Raw genomic sequence first — 24838 nt, 5'->3', positions numbered from 1 at the left:
TGTTTATGTAAATGAAAACAGTTTTCGTCGTCTCTCCAGAGACTTACGATGAAGCTTGTGCCGTGCACACACACCAAACCTCATGCAGGAAGGACCTTTTAGGGGACAAGGGACAGTGTGAGGTACAGAGACTCATATCTCTGAAACCAGAAGAGCCAAAGACTTTAAATTTAAATGATTGTAAAGCTCCTGTGTAAATTAAGTTATGAGACAGTTGTTATAACGAGCAAATAAAGTGAATGATGAGTCACGTCATTAATATATTTCTTACACATGATTAAACTCTTCATCGTTAAGATAAATTGTCTCCATGCTGCGGTTAGTTCAGCTCAAACTAATTAGTCACATTAACAGGAAACAGCTGCAGTGAGACAAAAACATTTATAATTAAAGATTTAGATTTGAAACGTGTGTAAATAAAATGAGTTTTCCTCTGAATGAAGCAGCAGAAACATCAGAGAAGGGTTAGAGTTAACGAGCATCATGCCATGCCCCCCCCGACCAATCAGGCACCTCCTCAGACACTGGTCCCGCCTCCTCCTGCTCCCAGCCAATCACCAGAGAGTTATGAACAGAAACACAACATGAAATGTATCAACACAACACAGATTTTATATTAATAACTGTAAATATTATAAATGAGGCAGAGGAAGATATAAACAAGAGTTAATCTGTCAGCTCACGTGAAAACTAAAATTTAAAGAATGTTAAAATATTTTGACATTTAAAAATTAGAAAAAGCACAAAATATTTTAGAAATGAATCACAGACTGATAATAGAAATAAAGCTCATGAATGACATCAATCACTCTGGTATGACATCACTCACCAGTTTGACCAATCCGCTCGCCACCGCCGCACTCTCCACCCCCTCCACCGCCACCTGAGCGACCTCGTTGGCCCCGGTAACCGCGGTGTCGGCAGCAACGTTGGCCTGTTCGTTCGTCTTCTGGGCGACTGGATGACAGGAAACAGGAAACAGGAAGAGGAGTGAGAGGACTGTTCAGCTTCACAGTGACAGAGGACAGTTTCTCTCAGCTGTTTAATGAATAATAATTAAAACTTTAATATAACACCAACATTTCATTTATTCTAAGTAATTACAGATCCCAGTGAGGCTCCTCTGAAACTGTGACGTCTGCTAACAAACAGTCTGATCACCTGTGTTGACGCTGGTCACTACGCCCTCCATCGTCTTGTTTCCTGGAAAAGAAGAAAAACAACGTTTAAATGGAGTCAAATCTTATTTACAGCCTTTTATTAGAGACGGGCCTTTATTGTGTCGTTCTCCTGTTTTATCTGAATATTTGATGAGAGTCGTCTTCTCAACATGTTATAAATACAGAACAACGTCCATTTACACAGTCATGTCAAACACTCTCCCATCACCTCCACGCTACCTTTAGTTTGAAAGGGAAAAGGTTGACTTTTTAATTTGAAACATTTGCAGGAAGTGTTGCTGAACAGAAAAACAGCAGAGAGGTGAGAAACGTTCATTCTACTCAGTGAATCATGGGTGACGTAGTTTCTGATCCACATTTATTTTGACGTTTTAATGTTAAAAGAAGTCAAACAGATCAGAGTCACATGTGAGATATAAAAGCTGACCTGGTTTCCTCTCCAGCTGCTCGCTCCATTATTTATTCATGTCACCCAGTTTACACCGAGCAGGGCTGGAGGAAGTACTCATGTAATAAAGTACTCAGTACTAAATATTACAGTTCTGTGCTGTTATTATGTCTTCATCACTTTAATGCTGCGGCTGGTAAACAAGGATTTATATTTAGTATAAATGAACTAATATTGATAAAATAGATGTAATGTAGTTAATACATAAATCACATCATCATTTATCAGCTGACTGTTGTTGAATATTAATTATAGAATAGTATAGTATAGTAATCAGTAACTACAGTAAATAAACACTTGAGTAAATGTACTCAAGAACCAGCAGTGATGAAGGTCAACTGTCGCGTCCTCGCACATCTCTCGTGTCCCGACTGAAAAGCTGCACTTGAACGCACCACAAAGACTCATCAGCTCGCACCGCCAGGTCTGTGCACGTTATTTCTCCGGGCTCTCATTGGTTTTTGTCTCTGTCTCTAGTGGACATGAGAGGAAATGCAGTAGGTCTGAGCCGGCTGGTTGTTTGGTCCCGGTCCAGTTCCCCTGTGGGCGTCCGTCTGCTCCGACATGTGATGGATCAGACTGAACAGAGTCTTTGTGTGAGTGAACACAGTGTGACCCACACAAACACAGCAGCTGTTTGAGGCTGATGTTCACCATCAGTTACAGGAAGGCAGCCTATCACCAGATATCATGCATACTTAATGAGCCTGCAGGTTTAATCTCCTCTAATGGACTTTAATCAATAAACAATTAGTATGTTTTGATCTCTGGCGAATGTCCACGGACCACAAGCTGAACAGGAAATGTCCCAGAATGGTGAAGACACAGAGAATTATACGTCAGGACAGCCGCTGTGATCTGAACTGGATCTCCAGAAAGACAACGAGCTGCCTGACGAACATAAAGTTTGATCCATCAGGAGACGGACCCACATGTTTCTGTCGTCCTCACGCTGCCGTCAGATCACAGAAACTCATTTCCTACTTGGCAACTCAACAAAAATGTTGTTTAGTCAGACGATGACAGAATGTTCTGAGGAAAGACCAGTTCTTCACCCAGAACCCGAAGTGTGATGTAACAATGATCTTTAACCTGAAGACTGTGGAGGGCAGTGGGTATGACACGTGGTTCTGTTGGTTCTGAGAGCATACTGATGACTTTGTTAATGCTGAGTCATGTTTCAGGTTCTGTAGCTGTTATTAATGCTGAGTCATGTTTGTCTGTGAGCAGCAGGGGGCGCTGCAGTCCTCCCTCGAGCTCGCGGCATCGACTCAGCCAGTTCTCTGATGTTCAGTGAGGGAAGCTTCAAGATCTCAGATGTGAATATTTTAAGATTCATCTTCTTGTCCTCCATCATCCAAGTTTAATGTTGCATCACTCCTCCACCCATCCCTCCGTCACTCCACCAGAAACTCAAATCACTGATAAATTAATGTGCAGCTTTTCTCTGACATTTTCTTTCTTTCCTTTCATCTCTCCATCTTTCCATCCATCCGTCCTTTGATATAAACCGACTAAAACATCTTTAAATTTCATGCGTGATGTCATCATGAACAACACTTTTCTCTTTTTGTTCTGTTTAAGATTTTAAGATTTTTAAGACTCCATCCACTCCTCCCTCCATCCTCCAGCTTAATTTCAAGTCAAACTGAACTTTTTATTTGCCAGTTTTTCTTTTTTACTCCTCTCCCATCCATCCATCCATCCATCCATCCATCCATCCATCCATCCGTCTATCCGTCTGCCCTCTTACCGACATAGATGACCCCCTCCTTGGTCTTGGCGGCGGCCTCCTCCACTCCGGCCTTCGTCTTCTCGGCGGCGGCCACCACTCCACCCTTCGCCATGGAGATTCCCTTCTTCAGAGCGTCCATGATGCTTTGCTTCTCCTCTCTTCTTCTTCTTGTCCTATTCACTCGTTTTCCCTCTTCTTCTTCTTCTACCTCTTCTTCTTCTGCTGCTCTGTCTGCCTCTGTCGTCTCGTCTCCTTCTCCCTGCTAATGGATGAAAGAGAGAGAGAAGGGGTGGAGAGAGGGCACGTGAGAGAGAGAGAGAGGGAGAGAGGGAGAGAGAGAGAGAGGGAGAGAGGGAGAGAGAGAGAGAGAGGGAGAGAGAGAGAGGGAGAGAGAGAGAGAGAGAGAGAGGGAGAGAGAGGGAGAGAGGGAGAGAGAGAGAGAGGGAGAGAGAGAGAGAGAGAGAGAGAGAGTAATTTATAGAGGCGACATGGGACTCATGTTTTGCAGTGGAGAGAGAGAGAGGTGTGGTGGAGAGACAGAGGTAGAAAAACACTTAAGAAGAGAGAGAGAGGAGGAGGGGCGTGTCCAGGGAGCGGCCAGCTATGATTGGCCCTCTGCCCGGTCAGAGGCGGGATCACAGTGTAAACCGGATGATTGACGGATACATGAAGCTGAGATTTATAAAGTTTCAGATTATTTTCTCCAACACGTTTATTTATGTGTTTGTTGTTGAAGTTTTTGTGGGTCAATATTTCACACAAAGTCACAAGATGAAAATATTCAGTATTCGCATGTCGCTGTGCTTTGTCGTCTCTGGAGGAGAGTCGGTGCAGATCCAGACCTCCTGCAGGAATAAACACCTGGAGTCTCATCAGGTTCTGATCCGGAGCTGTTCACCGATGGGAGCAGAGCTCAGAGTTACTTTGTAACTTGTGGGATTAAAAAGGTGATTTATCTTCACTCCTGTTTATCAGCCTGACTGCAGCAGTGATCCGGAGGTGACCTCCAGGTTCTGTTCTGTTGACTGCTGACTGGAGCTGGAGGGGAAATGGACTTTACTTCATGAACATAACGTTACAGAGAGGAGACAGAGAACCAGAACCAGAACCAGAGTCTCTGCTGAGTGCTGACTGAATACTGGGGGAACGAGGCGAGGTGAACTGATCCAGTTTGTTTCTCGGGACAGAACAGATTCACTGTAACATGTCAGGATCATCCAGAAGGCTTGTTTTCACCTTTACAGTGACTTTGTTTTTTAAATTGTTCTCTTTTCTTGATCGTCACGGTGGAGGTGCAGTATGGACGCTCTACAGTCCACGCCCCCTGTCACTCACCTGTGACATGGACCAATAGGAGCACGGAGCACTCGTCAGTGGTCAGTATCCACACCTTTCAGACGCCATGTCTGTTTTCATTCTTGTTCAGAGGTCTGTCCCTAGCTCCTCCTTCCTGATGACATCACACAGGCTGTGAACGACAGCGAGCTGTGATTGGCTGCTGTCATGTCTCGTGGCTGAACCAGAGAGCGCTGCTCAGCCTTGCTTCAACCTGTCCCGGTGGCCACTCGTGGTATTGCAGCTAAAAACAAGCACTGCAGACGAGGTGGATTACGACTCTTTCTGTTCTGCATGTTTGATCCATGGAGGTTTTATATTTCTAATACTTTGCTCAAGATGATTAAAAATCCGTGATGTCATCACAATGTGAAGCGTATGGGCTGAACAGGCACTGGTGGGCGGGGCCAGCGTGGGGAACTCTACTGCACATATTCAATGGGCCACATAACCAGGAAGTAAACGCTGAGCAATTCTCATTGGTCTGCACGGACGCCATCGTTACATCTGACGGACAGAAACATCATGGAGTCTCATCATAATGCGCCAACATGGCCGCCGGCTGACATCACAGAGGAGAGAGAGAGGGGAGGTGAAGACAAGAAGCAGGAGGAGTCTACTGTGTCCTGACAGGAACCTGGATATGACTCAGCAACACACACACACACACACACACACACACACACACACACACACACACACACACACACACTCCTCTCAGACACACCCTTGGCTGCCTCACCCCTCCTCTGATTGGCTAACAGCTGGCGCCGGTCTATTTTTAGACTGATTTTATTTCATTTCATCAGGATGGTCGGCTGCATTATGGGCTGCTGTGGGTTACCGTGGCGATGAGAGCTGTTCACCCAGCTGCATTGATCAATACTGACCACACACACACACACACACACGCACACTTCATTGATCTCGGTGTAGTTTTCTCTATCAGCAGAACAAACTCACATGATTTAATCTCTAATTTCTCTAAAATAACTCAAAACATCACTTAAAGAAATAAATAATAATGTTGAGACTCGACATCTTTAATTCTCTGATTCTCTTTTAACTCGTACTGAAGGTTCTGACCCGTCAAATGTTTCCTAAAGTTTTGGTCTGAATCACGACCTGCAACACAAATATGACCCGTTCTGTATTTGTTCTGACGTCAGTTTGGGCTGAAAGACGTCCTCAAAGTGCACAAAGCAACAATTCATCCACACGGATAAAAACAACATGACAAGGTAAATAAAATCACATTATTACAGCTAATAAGTCCGTTTCAGTCAGAACTGTGCTGCTGGTTCTGTGGCGACAAAATGTCCTTTTTTTCACAGGAAGTCGGATCATCTCCGTCTGTAGTCATGACGACCAAAACAGGTATTTTAATCCAAACCAGGATGTTTTCTAACCCTGACCAGGTGTTTTTGTGGCTGAAACACAGCTGTGACGAGAGAAAACTCAGCCATAACAAACGTGACGTTGCAACATAAAAAAACCTTCAGCTACAAGTTGTTGTTGATTCTAGCGCCCCCTGTGGACAAACGCGGTACGACACCAGCACCTGCTGCTGTAAAGACCTTCAGCGCATGCTAAACATCGGCCTGTTCGCTGATGGTCTCGTTTGCTGTTTCAGGCGGTTTATAATCATCAGAAGAATCAGAGGCGGTTTCATAAACACTGAAAAGTTCCTCGTAGTCACTTTAAATGCAAAAGTGATGAACTGACAAAACGACTGAGTTGTGTGTGTGTTTACTGCCCTCACAGCTCATCACACTCTGAGACATGCAAGAGACATTGAAGAGAGTTCGCTGACCTGACTCTCGGGTGGAGACGGACCCAGGACAGCGAACGCACCGTCCCTCGTCTTCTCAGTCTGGACCGAGTCAACTAACAGGCGGTGTTCAGAAGACCTGAGGGACCTGGAAGAGGAAGATGGTGCCAGCAGATCGCTGATATACTCTGAAGACTGTTCACACAGAACCAACATGGAGGATCAAGAGACCGAGCAGGTCCAAGAAATAAACCGAGACAACGCACAGGTTAAAGGAGCACAGGTGGATACGTTGTTATCAGCTGAAAACATTGTGGTCTGATTGTACAGTTAGCTGATTAGGTCCAGTGGTTCCCAACATCAGGCTCAGGTCCTTCAGAGGGTCACCACGTGCACCTGAGGGGTCGTCACATGATTCACTGTTTCACTGACCTCAGGAGCAAAACTACAAAAACATGTTGGCCTCCAACAGAAGTTATTATCAGACCACCAGACCAGATATCACACAGCTGAGTCCAACTGAGCCCACAGACAGCAGCCCACTGTGTGTGTCTGTGTGTCTGTGTGTGTGTGAGTGTGTGTCTGTGTGTGTGTCTGTGTGTGTCTGTGTGTGTCTGTGTGTGTGTGACAGCAAACAATGAAGTCTTTAATTCAGATGAAACAGAAGATAATAGAGTGGAAAATAACTTCAGAACAATAACACACACACACACACACACACGCACACAGACACACACACACACACAGACACACACACACACACACACACACACACACACACACACACACACACACACACACACACACCTCACCACTGATTTTTCTCCCCACATTGTTTTGACCTTCAGTAACGAGAGCGAGCTCCGACTTTAACTTCCTGTCTGCACAGGAAGAAGTGTTGAGTTGTGATCAGCACGTTTAATGATCCGATGTGACGGACCGAGCGTCACTGGACTCATGTCACAGTCTGACTCCTGTTTACTGACAGAATAATTAAACAGACACTGATATCAGAGCTGTGTGGACCCAAAGTCAGAGCTGGTACTGAATATGTTCTGTTGTGTTAACTGGAGCTGACTCGTCAGCAGAGGATCTGTACAGCTCGCTCCAGATCACCTCTGTGAGGAATCCAACAGCCGCCTGCTAATTGATCACTGCAGCGTCCTAATGAGGAGAGTGTGTGTGAGTGTGAGTGTGAGTGTGTGTGTGTGTGTGCCTGTTTGTGTGTGTGTGTGAGTGTAAGTGTGAGTGTGTGTGTGTGTTTGTGTGTGTGTGTGTGTGTGTGTGTGTGTGTCACATGTCTGTCTCTGTTATCACTTTAGTTTCAGAACAACAGTGACAAAATCAATATTTACAATATTAATGAGGTCATAATACAAACTGTTTCCATCAGTGAATAAACCAGCTGTTCTCAGAGGAAAATAAGGTCCCAGAACACTGTCCGAAGATAGAAAGGTGGCAGGGTCCGCCACATATAAACACAGTAAAACTGCTTTAAGGTCAGTTTGTTTATTCAGTCATGAAAACAAAGAGAGTTTGTTTATTTAGTTTGATTCTTTTGCTCCTCATTAACATTTCTTCACCTAAACTACAGACTGCTCCTTTAATTAAACAGTAAAAGCAAAATAAATAGATTAATAAATGAATTAATAAATAGATGAATAAATAAATAAATTAATAAATAGATTAATAAATAAATAAACATGTAAAATTAAGACTAAAAACTGTATTTTTCAGTTATTTCACTTTGTGGAGCTCCAGCTGCAGGAATATTACAGGTTAATTAATATTGTGATATAATATATAAAGGTCATGTGGTTCATGGTGGTAAAGTGACTGTGTGACGTTAATTCTCCTTCATGCAGTCTGACAGATAAACAGCGACACCTTGTGGTCAGAAATATACAGCAGGTGTCATCAGAGATCAGACGAATGACAGATGATTCAGATTTTAATGATAACTACATTTATCTCCATAATAGTAATCTGATTACTCAGTTCCCTGTGTCTCAGTTCAGCTCCTGTATGTTACAGACGCTGCGTGTTGACTGAGCGTGAAGACGTCTTGATGTCCTCAAACAGAACCGGTCTCTGACATCATCAGTGGACCAGCTGAGTGTGACGACACTGCAGGTGACACCATGAACACTTTCCATCAGTCGATGTTTCTGCACACTCTCCCTGAGGGAATTACCCACAGTTCATAGGGCTGTAACATTAACGCTGCTGTATGTAAGAATTGACCACCTGCTAACTGCTGCTAACTGTAGCTGCCATTAGCTCAGTTAACCGTGCAGCTAGCGGTCGTGTCAGCTGGGAGCTCAGAGCGGGGGGGCTAGCTGGTTAGCATGCTAACTTCAAAAGATGTCTCTGCAACACACACACAGACGTGTTTGACAGACGTCAGGACTGTTTTCTTAATTTTCTGTTAATAATTTAACTTTTTAACATTTTTAACTAAAATTCTTACAGACTGCACCTTTAAACGCAGGGTTAGCAGGAGAGATGCTTGTTTACATCTGTTTGATGTTGTTATTCTATCACGCAACATTTTCTACTCACAAACAGACATTTACATCCAGCTGACTCTTCACTCAGTTTATTATTAAAACAGCAGTGATTTTTATCGCTGACACCTCTGAACATGTTTCTGTGTTTTGTATTTATCATCATATATTTTAAAATGTTCAATAAAAAGTCATAAACCCACAAAGTCAAGTGAGGAAGTGACCAGGTGAGCTCAGTGAGGTTTTTGAGGGTTCAGGGTTTAAGGCCTTGGGGGGACACTGGACCGGTCTTATAGGCAGTGGTTCTCAAACTGGGGGGCGGATCCCACAGAACCACTGCAGAGCGGTCGTGGATGAAAATATGGAGTGAAACTAAGAATGAACATGTTTGCTGATGGTGTCGTGCTGATCTAACGTGAACCTTTATTATTTGCTTTGCTGATAATTATTGATGATCAATAAAAAGCTGAGGTCAGATTTGTTCAGGAAACAGTTTGAGAAGCTGCTTTCATGTTCGACAGCGGACATTGTTTGGTTTCAGTTTGTCGTTTCATTACCTTTAGGACAGGAAGGACATCAGTGCAGCAGCATCAGATCAGCTGGGTTCTGGTTCTGGTCCACGCAGTTTGAGCTCCAGTCGATGAGTTTTTGTCCGGAGAGACGTGACGAGCAGAATCATCTCTATAAATGGTATAAAGAGGGTTCGTTAAGTTTGTGACTGTGGTGATCACAGCTGAGCCTCAGTCATGTGATGTCTGCGGCGTTATCACATTATTTCATTTGATTATGGTGACAGTCGGAGGACAGCATGTGGTGTTTGATGTGAACAATGTGTGTAGTCATCATCGTTGACTGTCTGCCACGTAACGTTCAGGGGCTTCAGGAGAAAAACACACTTTTGAGCCCCTTCAGCTTCATGTTGAAGGAGAGAGGCAGCTCATTAAACATTTCTTCAGTGTGTTTGATTATTATTATTGATTTGATGAGAAAACTTTGGACTGATCATATAAAACACACTGACAAAAAACCTTCTCCACTCCAGGAGAACAAAGGAAGACGTTTTTACGACGTTTTACATTGAATTGGTTGATATGTCATGTTTTATTTGACGATAAACAGATTGTTCACATTTTATGATGTTAGACACTTTAGTGTTGACTGTAAAGTTAAGTGTAGTGTTGTGTAGAGTTAATCCTGTGTTGACTCAGCAAAGACTGACCAGACAGATTGTGGGTTCATTACTGAAGTCAGACGAGAACCCAGTTTATTCATTTTCATTATGTTTGTTTGATACAATTTAGATTTGTAATATTTTCTTTTAATCTTTTTCCAGAAAAAATCATCCACCCTGTGATCACAATTCACCCTTAAGTACATTAAACAGTCAGACTGTGTTTAAATGTTCACCACAAAAAATAGTTCTTCTTTTATTGAACAGAACTTAAAAGCATTTAGCAGGAAGCTAAGTTAGTTAGCTCTCCTCCTCTGGGCCTGTCAATACTCGATCAATAAGTCCTTTCTGATCAGTGTTCAGCATGTGCATCTCTCAATAGAAGAGAAGGAAGCAGTGAGCCTGGCTGGTCAACAGATTAAACCAAAGGCATCATGGGAAGACAGTGGACAGCTAGTGACGTCAAAGCTGTTCATAAAGATTTTCAGTATCAATCATCTTTATAGATTTATTTTATAAAGTCTCTAAAAGAAGCTGCAGTTCAGGCTGAATTACAGAGCTGCTGATCCTGCACACATGATGTAGAGTCCATACCCTTTCTTTGAAGTACAAATACTTCATCACTGTACTTCAGTAGATGCTCCACGTGCCTTGCCTTGAATTGTCCCCCGGGGACAAATAAAGTTTTTTGAATTGAATTAAATTGAGTTTCAGGTATCTGTCCTGTACCTGAGTATCTCTGTGACTTTCCCTCTCTACATCTGAACACAAACATCTGAACTTTCTCCTCCTCACAGCTTCAAACAGCCTCGTTACTTTAGTTTGATGCATCTGAGGTGAATTATGGATTATTGTTATTTGGCGTCATCGCACGCCGCCTTCCCAACATTACAAGACTGATGTTGACCTATCAGAGCACATCACGCACGGCAGACGCAGCGAGACGAGACAAAGACGTAAAAGACGTGAACAGACAGAGAGGGAGGCTGAATGGGGAGAAAAGGCGTGTTAATGTCTCGTATCTGCAGAGAGTTTCTTATTTTCTCACTTTGTTGCTGCTCGGGACGCTTTACCAACCCAACATGTGGCTGTTTGACGTCCTGGGAATGAGACTCAACAATCAACTATCTTTGTGGCGCGTTCAGGAACAGCTGGGACAAATCCTACTGATTCTACCTTCAGTTGACCACAAATGTCCTTCAGAGGGAGACTTTTTACTCTGATACTCTGAGTACATTTCAGAGTAACCCACTTTTACCGGAGTCTGTTTTTACACAAGTATCTGAACTTCTACTGGAGGAGAAGATGTGTGGACTGTTGACAGCTCTGCCTTTTCAAAGTATTCATATGTATTCGACTCTGTGGTAAACTCTCTTGCTGATTGTAGACGTAGATGAACACGTTTGAATTCTTGAGTCTTGTGAATTATTTATACCTGATTTTTTCCCTACTTTTCTATATTTGTTCTGTGGAAACATTTGTGTATGAGTTGTGTTTTGAACCATAATTTATAATGAACACTTTCATTCCTTTCTACCATCCCTCCCTCCCTCTCTTTCCTCCCCTATCTCCCACCCTCTTCTTAGAAACCTGGAACTTGAAGTAGGACCTCGTTCACCCCTCAGATTTCAGATTCCTCTCCACAGAAGCTCAGCTGAAGGAGTTGACATCATTCACTATGAAAGCCAAACCAACTCATTGTGACTCTTGAAGTTTTACTGATTTGGTACCTTGGAGCATTAACTCATCAGCTTATGAGAGATCGAATATGATCCTGAGAATTAAGTACCTGGGCTACAACATCAATTTTGAAAATTGTTGCCTTGCCGGGACAGAAAGGCTCTAAAGCAGGTGATTAAAACTGCCCAGAACATCACTGGTACCCATCGGGATATCAGCGAAGTGAGGTGTCTGCACACCCCAGCCACAGTCTATTCACCCTGCTGCCAGCTGACAAAAGATACAGAAGTATCCACTCCCCTACCACCTGACTACTGTAACCCCTTTTTGACCAAGGCGGTCCAGGTGCTGGTTCAGAGCCAGTGCCTACTCTGGAACCGGTTGATGGCGTTTCAACAGTTTACCCAGCTAGGACAAAGAAACACTTTTGAGAAGGGTTGGGGGTGTGATTATCGTGGTAAAGGACCAACTAAACCTACGTATACCTACCTATATTCTTACAATGGACGCCAAGCTGTCCCAGGGTCAGTCATGTTTGGGATGTTGGCATGCAAAGCCAGGAGCACCACTTATAAAGAGTTGATGTAGAGTGCCATAGTTGTTCCTGGCAATGCTTGGAAACTGGAGATATATACAGTCACTGAAGGATGTGACTCTACTGTGGCTCTCAAAGCAAATCAGTTCTTAAAAGGAACCAATTCTGACCCAGCAGTTTGCACCAGCCCAGAACTAGCACTTGGTTCTCTTTGGTTGAAATGGGGTATGTGAGTCCTGGACGGATCCTCAAAACTCTGACATAAATACAACCCTGTGTTGTAAAGTGATAAATAAATGAAGTCTTAAGTGATCATGGTATCATCAACACACATTTAAACCAGTGACTTCTGTGTAAAAGAACCACAACACAGATCTGTTGTTTCCTCATTGACTTTTATTAAAACTCTACTTTAAGCAACAAACTTTACAAGACGAGCCGTTTGTTTTATCACACACAGTGACACTGGCCACAGATCAGTGGTCACAACACGAGGCAGGGAGGAAACCTGATGCATTTTATCATCATATCACCAGCTGAACTGTGATAAAGCATCTTGTCAATGTTCAAAGAGGAAAAATAATCAGAGGTGTGACTCTGTGTAGAAAACAAGGAAAACAACAACAGGTGTAGAGGACTTTATCTCCCGGAATGAAAGAACGAGGAGATTTAATCTGTGAACATGTAACAGACAGAAATGAAATTTAAAGGAACGATTTGACATTTAAGGACCTCTTCTTCTGTCTTCCAGAGAGTCAGATGACAAGATTGACATTAAAACCCAATGAATCTAGCGTTTTATGTTATGAATTTGAAAGTATTCAAGTATCGTCTAATATACATGACACGGTAATCAACATCCAAATCAGTAATAAAATTAGTTTTTCGGTTTGTTTTGAAGCAGACGTTGCATCTGCTGCACCAAAAAGACTGATTCAGAGGGAGTAAGGGAGCTCCTCTGTCGTGTTTAGTCTCAAAACCCATCTCTGTACTGGATGCACAGGAATGAAACTGACATCCATCTGAAACATCAGACTCTGGAGAAGACAGAGACCAAGATGGTTTCACTAAACCTCAACCTGGTCAGAGTTTTAAAAAGTCTCAAGTCTGTGAGTGCGAGTGTCTCTCTCGCCACTTCCAGCTGCCTTCAAGTCCAGTAAATTATTGATGAAAAACAGTTTTTTGAGAAACCCCCTCCCCAGATTCCCATCGCACAGTCTGGTCAGCTCCTATTCGAAGTTAAAATCAGTTTCAAAGTCCAAAGAGGTCATGTCTGTGGGGAGGCCCAGGTTTTCAGGGGTGATCTCCATCATCTGAGGGTCATCCTCACAGGATGCCCCCTCTTCCAGGTGCGACCCAGAGCCAGGATCTGATGTGTCCAGGCCCTTTAATTCTGAAGCTGCTGAGTCAGAATCTCCTGAAGCCGATTCTAGCTCAGAGTGGCTCTGCTGCTGCCGGGTCTGGTATCTGGTTTGGGATCTGGTTTGTCGGACAGGGCGGGGGGCAGGAGGGGTTCTCTTGCCTCTAGTTTTGGGGCCTGGTTTGCGATCAGGTACTGGAGCTACGTCAGGATGGGTCTCTGGATGGGACAGAGGCGGAGTGTCCTGGTCTAATTGGGGTTCAGCTTGTGGCTCTGTTTGGATCTGAGGATTCTGTTTGGGTGGGGACTGAGTTTGATGTACTGGTTCCAGCTCGGCAGGCTTGGTTTGTAGGGCAATTTGTGACTTAGATTTAGGCGTTGAGGAGTGTTTCTGGGGTACACTCTGAACCTCTGACTGGGCTGGTGGATGGGACAGAGACTGAGTTTCCTGTTCTAATTGGGGTTTAGATTGTGGCTCTGTTTGGATCTGAGGACTCAGTTGGAGCTGGAACAGAGTTTGAGTTGGGGGTTTGGGCTCAGCAGGCTTAGTTTGTGGGGCAATCTGGGAATCAGACTGGGGAGTTGAGGACTGCTTTTGGGGTACACTCTGAACCTTTGACTGGGCTAGTGGATTTAGTTTTGGTCGTGCTGGTTGTGAAGTTGTTTCAGATGGAACCACCTCAGATGCTGCAGCAGGTGTAGACTGCAAAGACCAAACAGAAGCAATCTGAATGTCTAATTCTGGCTGGGTTTGGTGACTTGGGGAATTGTTTGAATTTGGTTGTGGAGATGTACAGACCACAACTGGAGGATGGGATTGGCTTAGGGACGGACTCTGAGGTTGTGGTTTTTGTGCTTGTGCAGTAGGAAGCTGACTTTTATTGGTGCTATTGCCATCAGCTCTGTTGTCTGTTGCTGGTTTGGTGATGGAGGAGGCACTCGATTGGCCGAGGCTGCTGTAGAAGATGCCAAATAATTCCTGCCGTTTGGCTGCAGCCAGGTTACTCTTGAGCTTTTCAGACTTTTGAGCTCCATCGCCCTTAGTCATTAAAGGTGGAGGCTTGACGAACACTGTACGAATTTGCTCACTTTCTGGGACACCGGGAGCTGCCACGTCAGACACTATCTTCATCATTGTTGGTTGTGTAGGTTTAGTTGAGGATGGAAGGGAAGTTTGAGCCTCAGACAGCACAGGCTTTGCCTCCATTGGTGAGGGTTTAGAAACCAGCGGGGCAGGATTAACCTCAAATAGTGCCGGTTTTGAAACTGGTGGCGCAAGATTAACCTCAAACTGCGCAAGTTTAGCTATGGGTGGAGCAGGGGTGGTTTCACGTGGGGCAGTGGTAGCCACAGATGATGCAGGTTTAGATTCAGATGATGAAGGTACAGCCCGAGACGGCACAGGCTTTGCCTCTATTAGTGCAAGTTTAACGTCAAGTGCTGCAGGTCTTGACTCTGGCAGCAGAGGTTTAGTCTCAGATGGCTTTGTACGTGCAGTTGGTGGCTGAGGTTTAGCCTCCAGCATTGCATTCTGAGCATTTACAGCTTTTGTGTGAGGACCAGGGAATTTTGGTCCATCTTTTGGAGGCCCTAGTATACTGGTGTTTTGGGGACTGATGGAGTGGAGAGTATTCAGAGGTGCAGGTTCAGGGAATATGGGTACATCTTTTGAAGTAGGCCCTGGTACACCTGTGTTTTGGGGTCTGATGGAGAGGAAGGTGTTCAGAGGTGCAGGTTTACCCAACATAGCTGTTTTCCTCATGAATGCAGCGGGTCCAGGGAGGTTAGGCCTGATCCTTCCCGGGTTGGCCTGGTTGGATACCCAGGGAGGAGTCGTGTTCTGCTGGCCCCCTAGCTTCTGGGCGATTTCCTTAGCAACGGCCATAGATTTCGCAAAAGAGTCCTCTGATGAGACTGGATTCTGTTTCACTGCTGCTTCGTCTTCCTTGATGAACTCTGCCGCCACTTTCTGTGCCTCCGTTGCCAGAATGTTCTCCCTCTTTTTCCACGTGAACTTCCCAAATGAAGGTGCTGGTTTGCCGGCTTCCTGGCTCTGCTTGCGGAGCTTTGCCCTCATTGCTGGACTGGGACCACAGAAGACTTTGGGTGGGTCATAGGGCTTTGGTGGAGGTTCAGGTTTGGTGACCTCTGGTTTCCCTACCGGTTTAGCCAGCTCTAGCTTTTTAGTGGCTTCTTTCTCAGCCTTCGGTTTCCCTTCATCTCGCTCTCTGTCATATTTTGATCTGAAATCTGAATATTTACCATGTTTATACCTGTCCTCATCTTCTCTTGGCCCATATCTGGGATGGTCATCATATCTGTCACCTTCATCCCTGCGGCACCGGTACCGATACTCTTCTTCTCGACTATATTTGTATCTATCGTCTTCGTCTCTTCTGCTGAATTTCCCCCTCTCCTCTTCCTCTCTGCTGTACCGGTATTTATCATCTTTCTTGCTGTATTTATACTTTTCATCTTCATCTTTCTTGTTGTAAAAAGGCTTCTCCTCATCCAGGCTTTTGGCATCTTTGAAATCCTCCTCTCTCTTGCTCGGCTTCAGCCTCTCCTCCTCCTCTTTTTTAACTTTAGATTTCTCTTCATTCTGAACAGCGTCATCCTCTTCCTTCTTTTTCTCCTTGTCTTTTTTCTCCTTTTTGTGTTTGGACTTTTCCTCCTTGTCTTTGTTTCCTTTCAAATCATCATCATGTTTGCGTTTCTTTGCACTTGTCTCTAAGGCCAGTCCTGCCTGGCGGTCCAGGTTCCTCCTCTGTTCATACAAGGGATTCTCGTACATTTGTTTCTGGTGAAGGAGGCATTAAAACAGAAAGACAAGAGCGTGAGAAAAATACATCAAGAACTTCTGCCTAACATACAAACACTTCAAATCTTAAAAGTCTTTATATAACACTGTCTGTAAATATGCTGTCTAAATTCAATGACCAATGAAAGAAAAAGCACACAACATATACAGGCCTCTTCTACTGCAGGACCTTGATGATCAATAACATGGAGCGCTTAAATCTCACCAAGAACCTTAAAGACTTTGGTTCTGGGTTCTGTTTTACAAACACAAACATTTTAGATACACCAATAAGCAAAAATAATACAACCACAAGGGTGAAGTAAATAACATTGATCATTTCTTTACAATCATCCTGGCATTCATACGGGTGTTAGTGACATGAATCACCCACTCAAACACTGTGACAGACCAAGTACACCCCCCCATGGCAACTCTCTGATGGCAGTGTTGCCCCAGCAGAACAATGCAACCCGAAATAATGCCAAAACTGCTCAGGAATGACCCGAGGAATGGGACGATGAACTCACAATCTCACCCTGACCTCCAAATTCTCCAAATCCACATCTAATTGAACATCCGTGGGAGGGTGAGGAACAAGTCCCATCAATTGAGGACCCAACTATGGATCAGACTTTCTGAGGCCATTGAGGCATGGACACAGGAACTTATAGGGTTGTCCTGTGGTACCTGGTACCAGGGCGATTGTGGCAAATCCTTTGGGTCCTGTGGGTTGCGAGGTGGGGCCACCACAGATCGGGCTTGTTCCGGCACTGCCCACGTATGTTAAACTGAAGTGGGACCTGGGAAAGGCCAGGTCATTCGTGAGCAGATTTTTCAGGGTGCACTGTCCTGCTGGGGAGTCACTGCCATCAGGGAGTGCTGTTGCCATGAGGGCGTGTACTCGGTCTGCAACGGTGTTCGGGTGGGTGGCATCCTGACCCAAGGTTTTCCCAGAGGAACACTGCATTTTAACAAGCTAGTCAATGTTTTTCACGTTCCCTGTCAATGGTTTTATATTGCCTCTGATTGGTGAGAATGTCATCAACAAGGTGACCCCGGCAAGAGGAGTTTTGGGACTGAAGAGGGGAAAGGTAGCAGCAAACAACGTGTGTAGATATTCAGAATATCACCTGTACAATCAAATGTATCCAAACACATCCCGAGTTATTAATCGTGGTGTTTGTTGCATTTCATCCACCTCAGAGAACCTGAACTTGGAATTAGTTTCACCTCCTGAGCTGAGCCCAAATTTAGCTCTGGGAACTCGGCCCCAAAGCAGAGGGACATCAGTGGAAACCAGAGCAGAACCAGAGACAATGGGTTCATGATAAATTACACTTCAGTATGTTCCTGCAGTGGAAAAGGCCTGTAAAGCTTTGTCAAAAAAGTATCCTGAAGTAATCTGGCAGCTTCTCTACGATCTTCGATTGTCCATATGTGTTGATTCATCAATCCCACATCTAATACCTTGTATTTCTCATTGTGAGCATGTGTGGTGACGTGCTCTTCTGCACAAATGGCGTCTCCATAAAACTCTTTGCACAGCAGGCAGAAGAATCCTCTGACGGGCAGCAAGAACTCCGAACCTGCAGCAAAACACACGCAGCACGTTTTAAACCCACGGGTGGACATTAAATAACCTGTCAATCATGTTTACCTGATGGACGTCTCCATTTCCAGTACCTGTCAGGACAGCAGAGGGTTAAAGGGGGAACACTTATATAAAGTATTGAAGAAATAGATGATGCTTAGTTCAGTGGTCTTAACTCAGCAGTAACCGATGGAAAAGTGCTAACTGCTCAGTGATACCTGGGTTACTATGTCGTGAAATCAGGACAAACTCTGAGCGACGAACACCTGTAATGAGAAGTTAAAGCACTTCTCCAAAGGTTACTGCAGGACGTTACATTTACAGCATTCATCGGAGGATGAGATGTAAAACTAATGAATTGACATCAGAGGTGTTGACAGGAGTCTCCTGTGGTTCGACGAGTCTTTGTCACGTCGTTAGCACTGTTTTCATTACGAGACACAGAAACTGCAGCAGAGATCCACACTGACCTCCACCTGGAAGAGGAAGACGGCTAACAACATTCAGGGACTCTCACACCAGGATCATCAGTAAAAAAGCTGCGTCATGACAACTTTTCAGACAAATGGTGAATGTGTAGAACGAGTACCTTTGGCGGGTTTTGTCAGCTTCTCTTCTGACGATGTGTTCTTGACAGTTTTGTTGGGAGTGGAGGCCCAGGGCCGGTCGTATGGGTCCACAGTCTGTGAAGAGAAAAGGAAAATTACACATAAAAGGACTGTACAGGTGTGAATATCAAACCTCCTCCAAAGTGAAAAGTAGACATTGTCTTGTACAGCTGACATTTATGTCAAAGATATTTATAAAAATTGTGTCAAATATAAAAACTGTCACAAACCTTTCGATGTGTTTTGTGATGCAAGTGCGTGAAAAAATCAAACATTGAACCAGAGGTGACGTTACAGTTTTTGCACCAGTGGTTTCCAGCGTCATAGTATTCAAACGGATCCGGGGGCGGGGTCGGAGGCGGAGCCGGTGTGCTGATGGGCGGGTTGTCTGTGGACGCTCTCGACGGAGGCGGCACCGCTGAGGCCTGCTAGGAAACAAAGATGGAGGAGCGTCAACATGGCGGGTGGAAGACAAAAGGATTCACTCAGACAAAAACAGCCAAGTTCCTTCTTTAAAACTCGACTCCACAAAATGTGAAAATTAAAAAGTTTCTTACCTTCATCGACTTCCAGCCTCGAGGACGTTAATCAACACGTATTTTGTGAAAATCCATCAGCTGCTTTTATACCGACAGTAACTTCTTATTCGCTCTAAAGTTTTAGCTCGACTCCAGTCTCAACGTACCTTTCGAGACTTTTAACATTTGACGACACTGTTCATATGTAGAAAAAACTAAACTTTCTGAATCTCTAAAGAAAAAGTGACGACTTTGAACATCTGAGAACTGAGCTATCTATGTTCAAGCTAACAACACAAGATGAGACGATCTTGTCAAGAAACATTTCTTGTGTTTAAAACACGTGACGTCTGATTTCTGTGTGAGTCTTTATGTTCACAAAATCTTTTACAAATCAAAATCAAATCATTTGTTGCACAAAAGTCAGGAAACAGAACATGTTGAAACACCTCCTGTCAGAGAGGAGCAGCTGAACATACACTCATGTAGTCAGGACTTTGTTCAGTTGACAACGTTGATATTTAGCTTTTAATCTGAAATCTGATTTGATAACTGACCTTCAACTTTACGATAAATAAACAAGTTATTGATGTTTACGATATTCCACACACATTTTCCTGATCAATATATTTAAGTCCAATAAAAAGTCAAAGAAATGAGCCCTAGCTATGCTATACAGCTGTCAGTAGTACTTGTTTTACCTGCTCTGCAGGTGTTTGTACCTTTATCATGGAGCTGCTGGCCGCCTGTCGTCCCTCGGGACTCCTCTCCGCCTCCCGTTTTTCCTTCTGTGGTGGCGGCGGCGGCTCGACCTCCTGGTCCTCGACCGGCTTACTGGTCTTACGGGGCCGGTCGGACGGGCTCAGGCCGAGGATGAGTGCCACCTTGTCGATCTCGTTGCGTTTCTTCTCGGCGGCCTCGTGCTCTTTGCGCAGGTTGGAGATCTGAGTCATGACATCCTCCTGCAGGTGGCTGATCTCCTGCAGCAGAGGGTCTTTGTGGCCGCCCTTCTCCCGCCGCTTCTTCCTCAGGAGCTCGCCTGAAAACACCACAAACATTGAGGAAAAACTGATCACAGAACAACACGTTCCCATCTCGTTTCTAGTTTCATTTATATTCTCTAATATTCGCTGACATAACGTCTGATGATGTCTGACACTCAGCTGTGCGTCTGCCACAGACAGGAAGTGGTCCCATCTGTAAAGGAGCAGGTGAAGGCAGGTGAGCAACATGGCGTCTGTGTGTGAACTCACCTTGTTGCTTCCTGAGTCTCTCCAGCTCCTTCATCAGATATTCTTTCTTCTTCATCCTGACCTCTCTCTCCTGCTTCAGCTTCTCTCTCTCCTCCAGAACCTGAACACACACAAACAAACCTGATCACACCTGCACTCATCATTAGGTATCACGTGTTCCTCAGGTGTTTGATCGGTGAGTGAAGGAGATAAATGAAGGTCAAACCTTTTGTTTCTGGCTCTCGTTGTTTTGCTCCTCAGAATCCCGACTGTCACGGCTGCTCACTTTTCCCCTCTCACCGTCCTGAACACAACTCTTCACCTCTTTGTAGGGCAGAGTGCGGGGGAAGTCGTCTGGGCCGGTCTGGGGGGGCAGGTTCATGTTGGGGGGCGGGTACATGGGCGGCCACTGCTGGTGCATGTAGGGAAGGTAGTTTCCGTACTGGCCATAACCCGGCGGGGGGAAGTTAGGGGGCATCATGGCGTGAACCGGTGGGGGGGGGTAGGCGGGGATGGGCACCCCAGGATGAGGGGGGAGGGTGTTGGGGTCGGGGGTGTTTTGTTGTGGCAGTGCTGCGTCCGCCTTCGTCTCGTTAACCTCTCTGTCATTGTGAGATTTGTGTGGAGCCGAACTCTTCCTGCGGCCATCTTCACTGCTCCAGCTGCCCCCCCGCCCGCGGCTGCGACTCCTGCTGCTGCTGCTGGAGCTGCCGCTGTGGCTCCGCCCCCTGCGGTCCCGGCTGCGGCGGCTGCTGTCCGAGCTGTCGGAGGAGTAACGCTGGCGGCGTGTGGGCGTCTTTGGTGGCGGCTTGTTCCCATGGAGCCGCTCTTTGGTCCTGGCGGCCATCTTGCTGATCTCGGCCACGCCCAAGTCCAACCCAATGGTCTTCAGCAGGTCCTGGATCTTCTCGTACTCCTCCAGCGCCTGACGCTCCCCCTCCTCCAGCGGCTCCGTCCCCGGTGGGCAGGCAGGGTTCAACACCTGCACCGTGATGTTCTGCTCGGGGCTGATGGTGGGACGGCCCGGGTACCTCCCACCCATCTCCCCCATGGTGGGAGGAGCCTGAAGGTGAGGAGAGGCCACCGGTGGGAGGCCGTACGTCTGAGCGATGGCAGCTTTCGGCGGGGGGTAGTCTCCATACAGAGCCTCCTCCGTCACGTCTCCGTACAGATCCAGCCCGTGATGTTGGAGCGGTTCGGACACCGGTGGAGGTTTGGGCTCCTCCGAGTCTCCGTACAGGAATTTCTCTTCGTCGTCGATGTCGTCCTCCGTCTTCTCCTGAGCCCTGGGCCCCACTGCCGCCCCCCCCCAGCAGGTGGAGGATCTCTTTGATCTCGGCGTCGAGGCCGGCGCGTTGAGCCGTGTGCGGGTGGGACTGCAGCTCTGACAGCATGGCGGCCACCCTGCGGGGCTCCATGCCTTTGACAGCCAGCAGCAGCTGGTCGGCCACCCGAGAAATGTTGGATCCTTCCAGAGCTCTGGGAGAGTCTGAGCTCTGAAACACAGAGAAACAGAGCAGAGTGACACCTCTGTACAAAGATCCTGTCCTCACGCTTTAATGACATCACATCACAAACTTTATTTAAATCAACAACTGTCGTCATGACAACACGCTCAATGTATTATTGATCCATTTAATTATTGATCAGAGGATTAGATGATCAGCTCTGATAACGTCAAGTCTGCAAACAGACAAAAACATGAACTCGTGTTATTAATTATAATTGATCGATTGTGCTACTGATCAGGACGATTGATGAAGTGTGTGCGTGTCAGACTTCCTCTCTGAGTTTAAACTCAGTTCTGTCGTGTTGCATCACTGACTGGATTTATATCGACCAGTTGATGAAAGCGGTCGGTCGTGGCGTCCTACCCTGAGCGACGGCGAGTCCTCGGAGTCGTTGCGTTTCTTCAGGATGGATTTGGTCGGCTGACTCAGCATCTCCTCCAGCTCCTTCCTGCGTCGAGCCGTCTCCAGCTCTTTGAACTCTTTCTTTTTGGATTTCTCGTCACTGTCGCCTCCGCTGCGGCTGCTGGAGCTCGAGCTGCTGCTCGCACTGCGACTGCGGCTTCGATTCCTCTGCCGGCTCTTACTGCGGCCGTAGCTCCCTGCTTTGCTGTAGCTCCGCCCTCTGCTCCGTCCTCTGGACCTGGACCTGGACCTGGACCTGCTGCGGGGGCGACTCTTGCTCCTGCCACGGCTCTTTGCCCGGCTCCGGTCCGGACTGCGGCTCTTGCTCCTCGGCCGACTCTTGCTCCGTCCCCGACTCTTGGCCCGGCTCCGGTCCGGACTCCGGTCTCGACTGCGGCTGCGAGGTCGGCTCCGGCCCCGGCTCCGGCTCCGCTCGTACTCTGGTCGAGGAGGGTAGTCTCTGTAGGAAACACAGACTTTAACTGGACTGGATTTATAACCACAGTTGGTTCCTCTCATGAACGTCTTTAGTTTATTGACTTTAATCTCTCTGAATTATCTTGTTCAGATGATTGAAGAGACGAGCTGATCAACATATTTATCATCCGAGTCACTTTTCAATCATGACCTCGAACTCAGATCAATAAGCTCAAAGCTTCCTGTGGAGTTTTCTTGCCAACTAAAATTCTGTTTACATTCAGTGTTTCTCACTCAACTACAGAACATGATCAATACATTTGATCAGAAAGGTGACTCTTTCTCTGCCCTGGGTTTGGCCTCTCAGGCTGTAATACAAGCTGCTGTCTGACCCTGTGATCAGGCTGACAGGCAGAGTGCTGCCTGAGAGAAACACTGCAGACACTAAAAACCACTAAAAACTCTGAAACCTAGAGACGGACAATAAGACAATAATATTCATCCGTCTCATAAGCACCTGTCATGATGGCGTGAGGGGGCCGACCCAGACGGTCCAGTCAGCTCGTTGCCCACGGTGATGAGCAGTTTGTGGTCCAGGGGAGCCGGCCCGCGAGGAGACGGAGACCTCTGCAACAAAAATCACAAAAAGTCAACAGAAGTCTGGCACACACAGATTAATGAGACACATTGATGAAAGGCCTCCTGAGACAGGAGCCTTCTACTCAGCACACACCTGATCACCTGCCGGCTGAACACACCTGTTCCAACAACACTGACCTCAGCAGATGGACGCTTCATGTCCACGTTGAGACAGAAACTTTTATCATCCTCCATTTTAGTAACAAGACAGGAAGAGGTGAAGCAGGTAGAAAAGTCCCTCAGCTTCACATAGCTATTATTATTATGGATTAAAATCTAATCAATCTTATCAATCAGTCACCATCAGCTCCATCAACAGGAAGTGAAAACCAAAGTGAACACAGATGCAGCTGATAAATGCTCAGTGTGATGGATCATCTGTCACCAGGAAGTTCAGAGCTGATCTTCAGTCGAATAAAGTGAAATTAATGTAACAACAACACTTTGAATCAACTCCGTCAACAGGAAGTGAAAAACCAAAGTAAACAACTCATGTACTGAAGTTACTGTTGTTTACTTGATGTGTTGTTCAGAAATACAACACAAAGTTTCGGGTTAACAAGTGCTTCACACAGCGGGCAGCTGACGCTGTGCTAAATTGACGGGTTTTTGAATGGAGTCTGGTGTACAGGTGCTAATAACAAACTATCTGGGTTAATGGCACAGCTGACTTTACCCAGAATGCATTGTGAAGAGACGGGGGCATTAAGCGACCACAGTTTGTTTGTAAAAATGGACACTTTCATATAAATTAAACCGTATCTGGAGCCCGGCTGACCGACCTCTCTCGGCGGACCTCCGGCCCAGTACTCTCCGCCTCGGTGGCTTCCTGACCCGGGGGAAGGGTACCTCCTGCGCGGCGGGGAGCGGCGGTACGGTTCCGGGTGAGCACGGTCGTGGTAGTCCGGGTGGTACGGATGTCTGGGTCGGTTCCTGTCGTCTCTGTAGTCCGGTCCCGGGTAATGCCTCGGAGGCGGCGGACCTCGGCCCTCGAAAGGAGCCGGGTAGCCTCCTCTCGGCGGAGGCCGACCGCGGTACATCTCCTCCCGCAGAGCTGCTCCGGCTTCCCGCGGTCAACCAGCTCCGGTCTGCAGCGCGTCTTTAACGCAGAACAGAGACTCGCAGCTGCTTCACTTCGTGTTTGGATCAGTTACTGTTGAGGACTGTTATAAAAGCATGATCCTCTGCACCTCGCTCACTCTGCATGTACACAGACCTCCTGTCTTCTTCTCCGAGCGCAGGCGGCAGCTCACATCCTCGGTGTCACATCAGCGCCACCTTGTGGACGCACGGAGCTCCTGCAGGTCAATAACAGCTTCTCGCCGGCAGGTGGCGGTAATCAGCCAACTGGTTGCCGCCGCTCATAATTTCGAAGAAGAAAAAGGAGGCGGAGG

At 46.2% G+C, this 24838-nt stretch overlaps 1 protein-coding gene across 1 annotated transcript; it reads right to left on the bottom strand.

The window, feature by feature from the left end:
- Nucleotides 1–12739: 12739 nt before the first annotated feature.
- On the bottom strand, nt 12740–24647 carry LOC141009164 (uncharacterized). Its single transcript, XM_073481619.1, is given in 11 exon segments — nt 12740–16523; nt 17994–18112; nt 18707–18800; nt 18956–19150; nt 19966–20282; nt 20497–20596; nt 20702–21782; nt 21784–21971; nt 22350–22848; nt 23323–23432; nt 24227–24647. Coding segments are annotated over 11 exon segments (5892 nt in total). The 5' UTR covers nt 24485–24647; the 3' UTR covers nt 12740–13592.
- Nucleotides 24648–24838: the final 191 nt, after the last annotated feature.

Source organism: Pagrus major, chromosome 15 (assembly GCF_040436345.1).
Source record: "Pagrus major chromosome 15, Pma_NU_1.0".
Taxonomy (NCBI): Eukaryota; Metazoa; Chordata; class Actinopteri; order Spariformes; family Sparidae; genus Pagrus; species Pagrus major.
Note: the sequence above shows the minus strand (reverse complement) of the source record. Positions and strands in the feature narration are given on the sequence as shown.